The following is a 15,154-nucleotide window of genomic DNA, read 5'->3' on the forward strand; positions in this document are numbered from 1 at the left end:
ATTCTAATAGTCTCTCCTTGTTACAGGGCTCGGGTGATGTTCTGGACAGACTGGGGCAGGTATCCCAGAATTGAGAGGGCCAGTATGGATGGAACATTAAGAAAAACTATTATTTCAGAGAAGATCTATTGGCCCAATGGGTTGACCATTGATTACCCCACGAAGCGCCTCTATTTTGCTGATGCTTATCTTGATTACATTGACTATTGTGACTACGATGGAAATAATAGAAAGCAAGCTTTGGCTAGTGATTTGGTAAGCTGAATTTTGTATGGGAACATGAGGGAAAGATATGAGTTGGTAAGGCATGTATAAAAGGAGAATCATGAGAAGGGATAGCCTAGAAAGAGAAGAACTTTTCCAAAATACTGAGCTGCAAAGCTCTACAATTTCACAGCATTCATCTATAATGTGGATGAGAGCTGTTAACATTACGATTAGTAGGGACCTATCCAGATGTGTGTGTGTTGAAAAACTACAGAGCAGAATCAAATTTATAGTCTTGAGTTTCTGTAGAGGTGATAAATATTTTACCCCTCTCCCTCCAAACCATTCCCTTCCCACTTATAGGATTCAGTTATTTTTTTTACCCTGCCAGCTCCTATCAAATTTGTATTAGGAAAGGCCTGCACAGTCACATCATTTGTTCACAAAGAGTTGTGAATGAAAATAAAAACGATAGGGTTGGTTTGGGAAAGGCATAAAGGCTGTTCACGATACAAGGGAAGTTGCACTTTGTAAGGGAATTATGCCCAGAGCTTAGTTAATGAGATGAAACTTCACTTTGCAAAGAATACCCAAGCACATGCAAGGAAAATAAAAAAACAGCATTTTACACATGTTTGGATAATGAAAGCCAGCAGAGCTTCCCCTCATTTACTAAGCCCTGGGGCAAATTTACTTGTGAACGGTCTATTTGCCTTTAGTAAATCAACTCCAATTTGTCCTATCTGCCACCATGGGAGCAAAATGGTCATTCTCCGTGAAGCACAAATGCAGGGATGTCACTTGTTGTCCATTGGTACTTCCTCCGGATCTGTAATAGAAGGTCCAAACCTTAGTATGAACTATAAGAAGCTATAAGAAGGGTCTGCAGAAGCCAGAGCATTGCACCCATGAGCCACTAATCATGGTTGCAATGCTGTGCAGGCTCAAATGCAAAAAAAAAAAACATGCATATTTTTCCTTTTTTGACCTATCGGTGCATTTATATTTTTTATTGAAAAATGTGAAGGCTGAAGTTTAATCTGAATATATTTTGCCTTCCCAGTTTCTTCCCTCCTCCTTGTTCACACGCTAATGCGATTTTAAAATTAAAACTTTCTGTTATCATTACATGCCCAATTTTAGACCTAGTCTTCCCTGAATCTCTGTGCATGACCAGGCAACACAGATAGACCATGGCAGGGTGTATAGCTTCCACTGAAAAGACCTCAGCCCTAATTCAAAATGTTTTCTTAATTGTTAAATTTTATACATGTTTGCATAATTATATGGCAATACCAGTTTACAGAAAACAATATATTCTGCAAACAAGTGTCAAGCACGCATTAGCAAACTAATTGTTACAATAATGAGGGAAAATTGAGTTTTACTGCAGAATACAAAGGAAATGATGAAAAAGATGTTCTAATGTATTATTAATTAATAAAAGTGTTATTCTACTGCTGAGCATTGAGTTTTGTCATGATCATGCTATAACCACATTATGTTAACAGATACTACAGCACCCACATGCTATTACTATATTTGAAGACTATGTTTATTGGAGTGAAAGATACACCAACCGGGTCATTCGTGCCAATAAGTGGCATGGCGACAACCAGAGCGTCATGATTTATAATGTAAACCAGCCGTTGGGGATCTCAGCATTTCACCCAGTAAAACAACCTCAAGGTAAAGAATTAGTATATGCATGGACACATCTTCAGTGGTATGTGTAAAGGTTTAAAGTGGACACTTGTCATGATTATCCTCAGACCCATCAAAGTTACAGAAATCCAGCCTTATCCAAAGCTTTTTTGTTTGTAGGCCCCCTCCTCGTCTCTCCATACCAAACCCAATTGCACACCTCCCAGCATACTTCAATGTTCTGTAACTCAGGACTTGCCCATGTCACCCAAAAGTGAAATCCATAGGGTTGATTTACTAAAACTGAAGTGTGCAAAACCGGGTACAGCTCTGCATAGAAACCCGGCATATTTTGAAAGTGTAAAGCAGAGCTCCAGTTGTTTTGTGTTTATTAAAAGTCAGAAGCAACAAAAAGTGTAGCTGCTGACTTTTAATAAACACACACTCACCTGTCCCAGGATCCAGCGATGTGGCCACCCGAACCCTCGATTCTCTACCTCTCCACTCACTGGCGCCGGCATTGCAACTGTGGGCACCCGGCTGTGACAGCTATCGGCTTCACAGCTGGGTGTGCACTGTGCATGCGTGAGTCACGCTGCAAATACAGTTTAGACAGGAAATATTCTGGGACCTGTGATGTGTCCCAGAAGATTGCAGGGAGGGAGGGAGAGAGGAGAACATACACTCGGATTGCCTAGGCAGTCTGAGTGGAAGTGGGAGTGGGTACCTGTCAAAACTAGGTACCCGCCCCCCCCCCAAAAAAAATGACATGCCAAATGTGGCAGGGGCGGGGTGCTTAAAGTGGACCTTCCCCTTGGGTGGAGCTCTGCTTTAATTGAACAAGCTGAAGTTAGAAGCTGATTGGCTGCCATGCACAGCTGCACCAAATTTTGCAATCTCCAATGGCTAATGCATTGTGGGATGCAAGCCCAGAGTTGAAACAAAGTCAAAGTTGGGTTTAGTTAAAGCGGGAGTCTTCCGGGACTCCGCATTTTTTTTTTTTAAAAGCCAGCAGCTACAAATACTGTAGCTGCTGACTTTTAAAATAGTGACACTTACCTGTCCAGCGCGCCCGCGATGTCGGCACCCGAAGCCGATCTCTAGGTCGCCTGTCGGGTCCTGCCGCCGCCATATTGGGTATGGGAATCAGGAAATGGAGCCTTTCGGCTTCATTTCCCGGTTCCCTACTGCGCATGCGTGAATCGCGCTGCGCAATAAGGACGCTCCCCGCTGCCTCTGGGATCTGTGTGTTTCCCAGCAGGCAGCGGGGCACTTGCGGGAAGGGGCGGGCACTTGCGGAAAGGGGCGTAAGTTACGCCCCTTTCCGCAGAGAGCTATCCCGGAAGTGGGTGCAGTTACCTGGATTATCCAGGTAACTGCACCCCCCTCCCCCCTGAAAGGTGCCGATTGTGGCACCGGAGGGGGGGAGGGTTCCGATGAGCGGAAGGTCCACTTTAGGGTGGACCTCCGCTTTAAGTCAAAATTAACAATTAGTCAAAAATCTGCAAAGTGATACTTGTTTGATTTTTTTCCATGTACCACAGCCACCAGTCAGATGTAGACTTTTATGGCAGGTTTCAATCTGATTGGTGATTGATAGCAAATGGCTTCAGTTCTAGCAGTAGCAGTAATAGAACACAGTGACATCTTAGAGACCATGAGGTTGATTTACCAAAGTTTAATAGGCTGTTTTATTAGCAAAGGAGTTTTCACTTTACAAGAGAATGTTCCCTTAACTTAATGAATGCGATAAAAAATACCTGAACACATGTAAGTAAAATAAAAACAGTATTTTGACGTGCTCATAATTGGATGATGGAAAGCGCCACATTCACCAAGCAAAGAGAACATTTATTTACAAAGTGAACATCCTATTTGCCTTTAATAAATCAACCCAACTTTGTGCTGCTTATACTAAAAATGGTAGCTCAATAAAGCCTGATGCAAAAGGTCTGTAATATTCAATAAAAGTCTGGACAGTTTATTAATTATTACACACAGTGCAGATTCATCTAGCAATGAATATTCTCCCATCAGTATTTACTGTCATGTGGGAGTATGATAGGGTAGTATGCACACAACATGGCCAACCTATTTATACAGTTGGAACAGAAATACATTTTTTTTTTGATTTCCAAAACCTTTTTCATTGTTTTGGTTGCTGTAAAGTAGTAAATTCCATTTAGCTCAATGGATTTATGCAACTTATTACTCTTTTAAAATGGGATGAATTGTGGGCCCACTGCTTATTACAACTCAGTAAGAATTTGAATAACACATATATGTTTTCAGAAAAAAAAAAAAAAAAAAAAAATATATATATATATATATATATATATTATATATATATATATTATATATATATATATATATTTTTTTTTGCCATATAGTATTCAAGTCTGTCCTTCTTTTGGCTGTTTTGGGTGAGCATGGTATAAGTCTTATATTGTAAGTGAAAATTAACAGGTACAAGAAGTTGTTTACAATGTTACTTGCACAAAATATTAGCTCATTGTGTGATATACATTTTCTGTAATTCCAGGTCAGAATCCATGTGCCTCAAACCCCTGCAGCCATCTTTGTTTGTTGTCATCAAGTTCCGCCAAGTTTTATTCTTGTGCCTGCCCCTCAGGGTGGTCATTAACTGATGATCAGGTGAACTGTCAGAGAGGTAAGAAAACATGGGGGGGAGGGGGGGGGGGGGGGGCAAAGGCTGTACCAAGTTATTGGGTCATCACACAACATAGTGGAAAGCTTATGTTTTGGTGGCGGTGCAAATTAATTTTAATCACAAATAATTTTAGCATGCAGTACATAAGGTGAATAGCTGTTTACCTGTCTATAACAGGGTCTGGAAAATGGTTGAAAAAAGTCATACACATACATACAGGTGCATCTCATAAATTTTGAATATCATCAAAAAGTTAATTTATTTCAATAATTCAATTCAAAAAGTGAAACTGATATATTTTATATAGATGCGTTACACACAGAGTGATATATTTCAAGCATTTCATCTTTTAATTTTGATGATTATGGATTAAAGCTTGTGAAAACCCAACATTCAGTATCTCAGAAAATTTGAATATTACATAAGACCAATAAAAAAAGGATTTTTAATACAGAAATGTTGGCTTACTGAAAAGTATGCCCATGTACAGTATAGTATGCACTCAATACTTGGTCGGGGCTCCTTTCGCATGAATCACTGCATCAATATGGAGTGGCATGGAGGTGATCAGCCTAAGGCACTGCTGAGGTGTTATGGAAGCCCAGGTTGCTTTGATAATGGCCTTCAGCTTATCTGCATTGTTAGGTCTGGTGTCTCTCATCTTCCTCTTGACAATACCCCACAGATTCTCTATGGGGTTTAGGTCAGGCGAGTTTGCTGGCCAATCAAGCACAGTGATACCATGATCATTAAACCAGGTATTGGTACTTTTGGCAGTGTGGGCAGGTGCCAAGTTCTGTTGGAAAATGAAATCAGCGTCTACATAAAGCTGGTCACCAGAGGGAAGCATAAAGTGCTCTAGAATTTCTTGGTAAAGGGCTTCGCTGATTTTAGACTTGATAAAACACAGTGCACCAATACCAGCAGATGGTTCTCCAAATCATCACTAACTGTGGAAAATGTTGCATTTCATTTGGAAAACAAGGTCCCAGAGTCTGGAGGAGGAGTGGAGAGGCACTTTCATCTGCTGGTGTTGGTCCACTTTATCAAGTCCAAAGTCAGCACAGCCCTCTATCAGGGAATTCTAGAGCACTTCATGCTTCCCTCTGCTGACCAGCTTTATGGAGATGCTGATTTAATTTTGCAGCAGGACTTGCTGCCTGGAAAACACCTGCCCACACTGCCAAAAGTACCAATACCTAGTTTAATGATCATGGTATCACTGTGCTTGATTGGACAACATATCACCTGACCTAAGATGAGAGACACCAGACCCACCAATGCAGACGAGCTGAAGGCCACTATCAAAGCAACCTGGGCTTCCATAACACCTCAGCAGTTCCACAGGCTGATCGCCTCCATGCCACGCCGCATTGATGCAGTAATTCATGCGAAAGGAGCCCCGACCAAGTATTGAGTGCATACTATACTGTACATGGACATACTTGTCAGTAAGCCAACATTTCTGTATTGAAAATCCTTTTTTTATTGGTAAATTAAAACATTTTATTATTAAAATTTTCTGAGTCATAATCATCAAAATTAAAAGAAAGAAAGGCTTCAAATATATCACTCTATGTGTAACACATCTATATAAAATATACGAGTTTCACTTTCTGAATTGAATTACTGAAATAAATACACTTTTTGATTATATTCTAATTTTATGAGACACACCTGTTTGAGGCCTGGGGAAGTGAATGCTCTCTACAGATAGACCTTGGATAACAGTCTAAAAAAATAGATACTGTAATTTTATGTTAAAATCTTAGTAATCTCAGAATGCTTGCACATAAGATCTTACTTAAAGAACTATCAGCAGTAAAATGTAACTTGAATTTATTAGACATTTTTTAATCTATCAGATTACATTTACACTTATTGTGAATTCATACAGTATTACATTTTCTTTGGTCGGATCTTTTGTACCATCATTGACATTTCTAAGTGACAACTGGCCACAGCTGACCCAACAACCCTTCTACCCAGCCCTGATGTCACCAGTTCTGTCTTGGAAAGTCTCTACTCATTGCTCTAAAGCCCCATACACACTATCAGATCCACTACTGATTTTTGTCTTCAGATTTACCAAAATCATATAATATGAGGTCAAACCTTAGGAGTTTCAATGTCCCTTGCACTACATGGTTTTGGTAAATCTGAAGACAAAAATCAGCAGAAAGTCTGATAGTGTGTATGGGGTTTTAAAGAATGTATTATTCTGGCAGAAAAAATTGGTAGGGTTTGTCTTTTTTACAAAAAAAGTCTCCTCTCTGTGGCTGAATATAGACAAAGTACATGCTCTGTTTGCTCTGCCCAGCAAAATATATAGATGTTACAGATAATGTGCTTCCAGTTCCATCTATCAGTAATTACTTCACTAGGGAAAAACTGCAAAGTGACTGGAAAGTGATTTGTAATTAAAGTATAATTACATATAATTACATCCCCATAGGTATGATTTCACCTCAACTCCTGCCTTAGTTGCCCCCCTGTCATTGGCACAGAAAATTAGGTAAAATCTCTTCTGTAAGGAGACAGACCGGTGTAAAAACCCGACAGAGGTTCTTAACCTTCACCACCCTATCCAAAACAAATAGAAATTGTGATTGGTATTGAATCATTTATCTAAGAATACAACACAAATTTTAGTATCTCAAAATTGTGTATGTCAGCACTAATTTGGTCAGTACAAAGGAGCATACAATCAGTGTAGATATACAAAACACAGTATCATACATATAAAAGGAAATGCAGCACAAATGATTATGATACCCGTGACCATTAAATCACATACAGTATTAGTTGTATAAAGTATTAATCAGACAGTACTTTAATAATCAAAGTTCGTAAAAAAATAGTTGTAGTGAACCATACGTGAAACAAAATGCAAACTCACCAGACCAAGATGCTGTGTTAAGGCCCATACACACGATCAGACTTTTTGACAACACCTGTTTTATCGGACAATCCGGCCGTGTTTCTGCTCCATCGGACAATTGTTTTCATTTTTCAAACGGACAAATGTTCATGCTTTCAAACTTCCCGGCAACAAATGTCCGATGGAGGATAATCCGATCGTGTGTAGACAAGTCCATAGGACTAAAGTCCAAAGTACAAACACGCATGCTCAGAACCAATGCAGAAGTTGCCCAAAGGGTGGCGGTAAAGAGCTGAAAAAACAGGTGATTTGGTGAAAGTTGGCTGAAAATGTTCTGGTGTGTATGCAAAACAAGTTCACGGCCAATGCCCTTCAGTTCAAAATCCACAAAAAAGTCTGATGGAAGTCCGATTGTGTGTATGAGGCTTAACATATAGAACAGCAAAACTCGCTTGTTACTTTATGATTCTCCTCACGGGAAATGAATATGGTAGTAAATTAAGATCTGCCAGGTATCATCTGAGGGAATGCTCCCTCTCATCCAATAAAATGAACCACCAAAATCAGAGAAAAAGCTTGTAGTGTAGTATTGGTGATGCCAAGCAGTAAAATCTTTAAAAAGGTTAAAAGCAATACAATTCACATATATAAAATACAGGAACAGATGTTGCTGATATTCACAAAACTTACATCCAATGCCGCCAAACTGTAACAGAGTGGTGGCTGGACCACAGGCATCTGAGAATAAAGCTCTACGGCCGTTTCGAGCCACGTGCATCATCAGGAGCTTTTTTTTTCTTTTTTTTTTTTTTTACGGACTTCTATTATTACAAATTTGAATATTTATTTGTATGTATGATATATAGTTAAAAGTATACATATACTGTAAAATACATATGACATTTAAGTATGCCAATTCATAGGAAGTTTTATTAAATACTTTTCTCTGTGATTTAAGCTCCAAGTTGACTGGCAATACCGGAAATACAAATACAAAGCTTTAAGCTATCTGCTAACATCAGAGTCTCTTCTACATTCTCAGTACTTCAAAAGTGTCCAGAAGCTTAAAGTGGGAGCTTTATAATACAATCATGTCTTGTTCTTCTGCTGATACCATCTGGCAGCCTGTCAGTGAACAGCTTGGTGTTTCTTTGTAGTGGAAGGAGGTGGTAGATAGAGGTTAGGCTTTTCATCATTGGGCTGCGTGGATTTAAAGAGTACAGAACAAAGTTAGTTGTAGTACTTGTTATTAAAGAACATGCAGATAACCGACATTTAGCAAAGGATAATTAACCTACCTGTTGAAATCTGGAAGCATGGGTAATTTCATGTGAACATTGTCTTATTTTTATATTAAAATGTATTAGATGTATTATTAAAATTATTAGAATTATGTATTTTTTATAGTTATAATTATGTTTTATTAGAATGTTTTAGAATGTATATTAGAATATATCAGAACAGGAATAATGCTAAATATTGTTGTCTTAAAGGGAAACTAAGCAATATTCTAAGGCTTCATTCACACGGCCATAAAAATTTTACTAATATTTATTCAGGAAAAGTTCTTGCGTAATGATCATCAGTATAATACTTGTGTAAGATGTGCATGCATACATATTGGTTGAACTGGATGGACTTTTTTCAACCAGACTAACTATGTAACTATACATAATGATAATGTATTTTTCTTCTTTGTTTAGACCTATTTTATGTACTATACATGCATGTGTATGTTTAAGAGCGTAAAGCACATGTTCTTAAACGCAGATTTTTGGATTCTGTGTTATAGATCTGAATTCAATACATGTGAATAGCTCAATTGAAAGAATTCAGCTGTGTTCTGATCCGTAATGAGAAAAAAAATTTGCATTTTTTTGTGAATGAAGCCTTAGGCTGCTTTCACACTGGGGCGGTATTCAGGCGTTACAGCGCTAAAAATAGCGCCTGTGTAACGCCTGAAAAAAACCGGCCACTTTAACTCCAGTGTGAAAGCCGGAGGGCTTTCACACTGGAGCGATGCGCTGGCAGGACGGTGAAAAAAGTCCTGCTAGCCACATCTTTGGAGCGGTGAAGGAGCGGTGTATTCACCGCTCCTAAACCGCTCCTACCCATTGAAATCAATGGGACACCGCGGCAATACCACCGGCAAAGCGCCGCTGCAGTGGTGCTTTGCGGGCGGGTTTAACCCCTTTTCGGCCGCTAGCGGGGGTTAAAACCACCCCGCTAGCGCCCGCACACCGCCGCTAAAACAACGGTAAAGCGCCGCTAAACATAGCGGCGCTTTACCGCCGACGCTGCTCCCGCCCCAGTGTGAAAGCAGCCTAATTCTACAAATATATTCTGTACACATTAGGGACATGCTGTGAGGTCAGTGGCTGGTGAGGCACTGGCTAGTATCAGAGCCAGATACACACAGGTTACCTACGCCCTGAACGTTAGAGCGAGAGCAATAATTCTAGCACTAGAGCTCCTCTGCAACTCTAAACATGTAACCTGTAAAATGATTTACTACGATTTACTAGAGATTTTTAAGTGCTGAAGTATGGTGCCATTCCACAAGTGTGGGCAATTTTAAAGCGTGACTTGTTACTCGGCGTAACATCATCTTTCACAATATACAAAACAGGTTCTTTCTCAAAAGTAATGTGTTTTGAAAAATTGCTACACAAATACTGTGTGACATAAATGTTGCAACGACCACCATTTTATCCTCTAGGGTGTCTGCTAAAATATATATATATATATATATATATATATATACATATGTATGTATGTATGTATATATATATGTGTGTATATATATATATATGTATGTATATGTATATATATATATATATATATATATATGTATGTATATGTATATATATATATATATATATATATATATATATATATATATATATGGAGTATGTATGTATATATATATAGCTATAGTTATAACATATAGCAGTGGTGATCATCCCTGTCCTCAGGGCCCACTAATAGGCCAGGTTTGCAAGATAACTGAAATAAATCACAGGTGATATCATTGGCTGCTCAGTGATTGCCGTATTCTAGTCTGCATCTCCCCAAGGTAATACATAAAACCTGGCCTATTAGTGGGCCCTGAGGACAGGGTTGATGACCACTGACATATAGCATAATAATATATGATTTAGCTGGATTAAAACAGTACCTTTTCAACAGAAGCAGATTCTCATTCTTCCTCTTAACTGTGTGAGAAAAAATGTGGCATTGTGGGTAAATCTATTAGCCATAAACCTATGTATTTTCCTTGTAGTTAAGAGGGCTGGACTGGAAGGGAGCATTTGTCTTTAGACATACACCCCATCTATGCCACTGCAGTGAGAGGCGTGCCTCCACTGCAGCATTTTATTGGACAGCTTGGGCCAATGGTACTATACCATTGGTCCAAGACTCCAAGCTGTCCATTGAGCTCAGTGCCTCTGACAAGAAATAAGGCGAGGCATTGTAAGCTCATCCTCTCAGTCTGCTGCAAACAGAGTGTGCCAGCTTGTATTTAAAATGGCCGCTCTATATGTAGCTTCTGACTGCGCAAGAGCCCCGTATCTTCGGAACCATAGGTCTTAGGAGCCCCAAAATTTGACCCGTGGTGGAGGTAGGACTTCAGCTACCTACTTTTCAAACTTCCCTTGAAGCTCAATCGTTTTCACTACCTAATGAGCCTGTAATCTTTTTTTTTTCATGATATCGTTTCTTACTGTGTTTTTCTTCCTCCCGGATATGTCCTTTGTGAGCTCCTGAATCTTCTACCCCACTTTTGTTTGTTTGAAAAGAGAAGTGCATGCTAGTTACAGTCATGTGCACTGCTGTATTTATATGATTGTTGGATGCATGGCGTTTCTAGTCATTTATATCTGAGTCAGATGTTTCCATGTTAGGGTCTCATTAGGTGCCAATTGAAAATGCAGCTGTAGGATAATTTAAAACAATGTTCTAATGACTAATAGTCTTTGCTTGCTATCAAAGTGAAGAGTAGTGTTGAAAAGTTTCACAATTTCATTTACAATTGCTTATCTTCTTTACACTTGGACTCCAGCCAAAAATATTAAATGTCCATTAAGTGAAAAAAACGACTTTTGCTGTAAAAGTTAGCTTTGATCCTCCTTTCAACATGTTATATTCCTTTAAGGACACTGCAAGTGCAGAAAATTCCTGTTGATCTGCCAGAAATGCACTCAGCTCCAAAGTTCTGTTGTGAACTGACAGCACATAGCATTTTTGTGGACTAAGTGGTGTCAGCCTGTGAGGAGGTGCAGCGTGGTGCGGCGGCAGTAAACCCTAAGGCTGGGTTCACACTGGATAACGCAGCAGGTCACACACTGAGTCCAGTGCATCTCCATTTACTGTTTCAGGTCCGATTTAAGCCGAAATTTTGGGCTGAGTTTGGACCTGAAACAGACCAAAAGACGCACAGGACTCCTGTGCAATTCGCATTGGAGCCGCTGCAGAGATGTGTGAACTGGTTGCAAAGAGAGCCGGTCACAATCTCTTGCTATGCGAATCCAATTCGCAGTAGTGTGAACCCAGCCTCAGTGTCCAGTTGCAGAAACAGAACTTAATTGAAGTTAAGTTCAACAAAGCACAACTACCCAGAAAGAAAACCCAACCGGGTGCCCTTAGAGTAGTGCAGCGAAGAGCATAGCAGTAGGTCTTGGGTACACCAACAGCATCTGTTTCAAGCGGTTGAATGTGGCCTGGCTTGTCTCTGCCCAAATGGGGAGGACTTCAGGAAAGATGGCATGTCCTTGCTCTTTCTCTACTCATCTTGAACCTCTCCCTGTGCTAATTACTGCCCCTGACAGATGGGTGACCTGTCCCTGTACTACCCACATATGAAATGCACACCAAGCCTGGGACCAGGATGTTAAATAGACTCTGCCCAACCAAAGATTCCTGCCAGAGTCACATGGGGTACCAGCATCCATTTTGATAGCTCCCCCTGTGAGCCAGTAAACCATAAAGGAACCATGTTATTCTTGACTTCTCCCTCTGCAATGCCACTGTGGTTGAGCTAAATCTCTTAAACACTTTCTATCCTATTCTTTGCAAGACAACTTTAAATTTCTTACTTAATGAACTGACTTATTATTGCACTTCTTTAACAAAATTAACAAAATGGAATATTTAACAGGCCAAAAGTTAGCTAAAAGAAGTTCATTGTTAGGGTATACGTACATAAAAAATGTTGCTTCTGTTTTTATAAAAATAACTCATTAGCAGATTCTTGCCTGAATATATAGTCCTACAAATGTTGGATGTCTAGTTTATTGCTGATCAAGTTGCTGAGAATGACTGCTTACAAGACCACCATCATTCCCCAAGTCTCTTATATCTACAGACTCTCCAAAACGTACAGTGTTTTCAATGAATGAAAGGCTTTATGTTGGCAGCTCTGAAGCCATAGAGATGGTATCACTAGTTAATTTAATTGTGAAAGATTTTAATTATTGTTAATGGTTAGAAAAAAAGGCTTTGCTCAGTCTTCTGAGACTTATTATGAAACTAATCCCCGATGACAGTGTTATTTTTGTCTCTCAGCACAAACTTTCAGCACATAGATTAGATTTTGGTATGCTCATTCTTAACCATTGTCTTCATTTCAACATAGCAATATAGAGCACCTTGAGATCTAATATTACCTCGACTAGATTAAAACAGACAGCCCATGGCAATTAAAAGGTAGTTAAGTGTTCCACACAGTTCAAAGCACACATAGTGGTATGTAAGAAATTAAAGATGGAATATATGAAGAGAACCCATAAAAGGGGAAAATTACTAATTTTATTGATTAGCTAGTAAGCTTGTGGTTATCACATACCAATACATACATGAAAAGCTTCATATAGTGAACTCTAGTCTAGGGGCCCTTTCACAAGGGCATTCCAATCAGGGCCACCTGTTGGTTTGTCTACCGCACCTGATTGGAAGCTCCATGTAGCCTTATGGACAGGTGGCTGTAAATGGACTTGTCTCTGTTTACAACCATCTACCTCGGGGTCCATCTAGGGATTTCCCAACCTAAACATGACAAATTGGAGGTAGCATAATGTAAATGGATAGCAGTGTCTGTTTACATCCAGCCACCCATTGAGCTGTCACAGGTCTGCCTGTGTCCGATGAGCACAAGCTAAACAGGAATGGATGTAAAAAACTGACATCCTTTTCATTCAGCTCTGATTCAGCAGGGAATCTTCTCACAGAACTCCTGCTGACTGGATCAGACTCCACATCGTGTGAAAGGAGCCAAGAAATAAAATTTCCATAGATTCTAATAAATTATTTCAAAATAATTTTTACTAGGTTTTTTTATTATTTGTTTTAATTTAACACACACATACAAATAAAGGCCTCCATATCATGGGTAAAGAGCGACAAGTGGATACATTCAAATTTGGGTTGTACCCAGTACAGGAATAGTAAGAAAATCTTCGAATGGCGATACTAATTCTGGTAGCCTTGGTGACAAGCAGTTATTCCCTCACTTTGAAGGAATTTCACCTTACTTCCTGTTTTGGCTGTGGGTCAGAAAGTGAAGAGAAACTTCCAATGAGACACAGGTAGCAGAGAAAAAAAATATATAAACCCTTTCTTACCCTAAATGTTGCCTTTAGTTCTACTATATTGCTTCAATGCAAAAGTTTTATAAATACACATTTTTTATTAATTCATTGTTGGTGTGTAGGCAGGTGCGGTCTGTACTTCCAACTGCAGGTGGTGCTTGACTGATACAGAAGGGGAAGGAAGTTGTGAGGAGGTTGATTCCTCCATGACTTCCTGTGACCACAGGAGACAGCTGTCCCACGTGACTTTAGTGGCCATTCTGGGTTAGGCAAAGACTATTTAGGATTCTAACTCCCAGATTTGGCATGTTTTATGTGAGTGGCTAGTGTAGGGACAGGTTCCCCATCTGGCAGGGACAGTGCAAGGTCTATTTTTTTCTCCCTTTAGGTAGTCTCCTCTTTGGGTGTGGACCAGCCAGGCCACACTCCACTCCTTGTAGCAGACACTGTGTCATCTTTCAAGTCTAAAGACCACTGTTACAGTTTGTAGGTGGCTCTAGACAGTTGTGCCTACCTGTCGGGCCTAGTTGTCTTGTGCTGGACTTTTCTACAATATATTGCTATTGCCTAACTTGGACTTGCTCACAGGTGCATTTTTTGGACAGTGAAGAAGATGCAGCAGATTGGTAGACTCTGTCACTCTGCTATCCCCTCAGTGGCGGCTGGTGCTCTGAATTTTTGGAGGGGTGCAAACAAACTGAAAAATTCTGAAAAAAACATCAATTGCAGCCCCACTGTGCCATCAAACACAGCCTCTGTGCCATCAAACACCACTGTGCCCATCAATTGCTGCCACTGTGTCATCAAATGCAGCCATTGTGCCCCATCAATTGCCGCCACTGTGCAATCAAAAACAGCCACTGTGCAATATCAAATGCTCCCACTGTGCCCATCAAATGCTGCCAGTGTGCCCCTCCCCCGCATTCGCTGTCTGCCCAGCACTTACCCTGTCTCGGTGGGGCAGCGGATGACAGCAGCGAGCCATGTCCTCCATGCTCCTAGATGTCTTCTCCTGTCCTATCTTCCTGTCCTCTGCTGTGATTGGATGCCTGATAGGTGTTTAAAAAAAAATACCCCACCACTGTAATTCAGGTGCCCGGTGCCCGAAAAGGGGCAGCCATAGATAGACTCATGCAATGCTTGAATCTATCTATTGGCGGCAGA

General features: G+C 40.0%; 1 protein-coding gene across 2 annotated transcripts in view; it reads left to right on the top strand.

Moving 5' to 3' along the window:
* Nucleotides 1-15,154, top strand: part of LRP2 (LDL receptor related protein 2) — a 348,324-nt gene that overhangs the window by 201,492 nt on the left and 131,678 nt on the right. For both annotated transcript variants that reach the window (XM_077447895.1, XM_077447894.1), the window contains exons 29-31: nt 27-255; nt 1,719-1,896; nt 4,394-4,522. In XM_077447895.1, coding sequence (XP_077304021.1) covers nt 27-255; nt 1,719-1,896; nt 4,394-4,522 — 536 coding nt within the window. The remainder of the gene's footprint in view (nt 1-26; nt 256-1,718; nt 1,897-4,393; nt 4,523-15,154) is intronic.

Source organism: Lithobates pipiens, unplaced genomic scaffold (assembly GCF_037356315.1).
Source record: "Lithobates pipiens isolate NorthernLeopardFrog02 unplaced genomic scaffold, aLitPip1_a1.2 Scaffold_22, whole genome shotgun sequence".
NCBI lineage: Eukaryota > Metazoa > Chordata > Amphibia > Anura > Ranidae > Lithobates > Lithobates pipiens.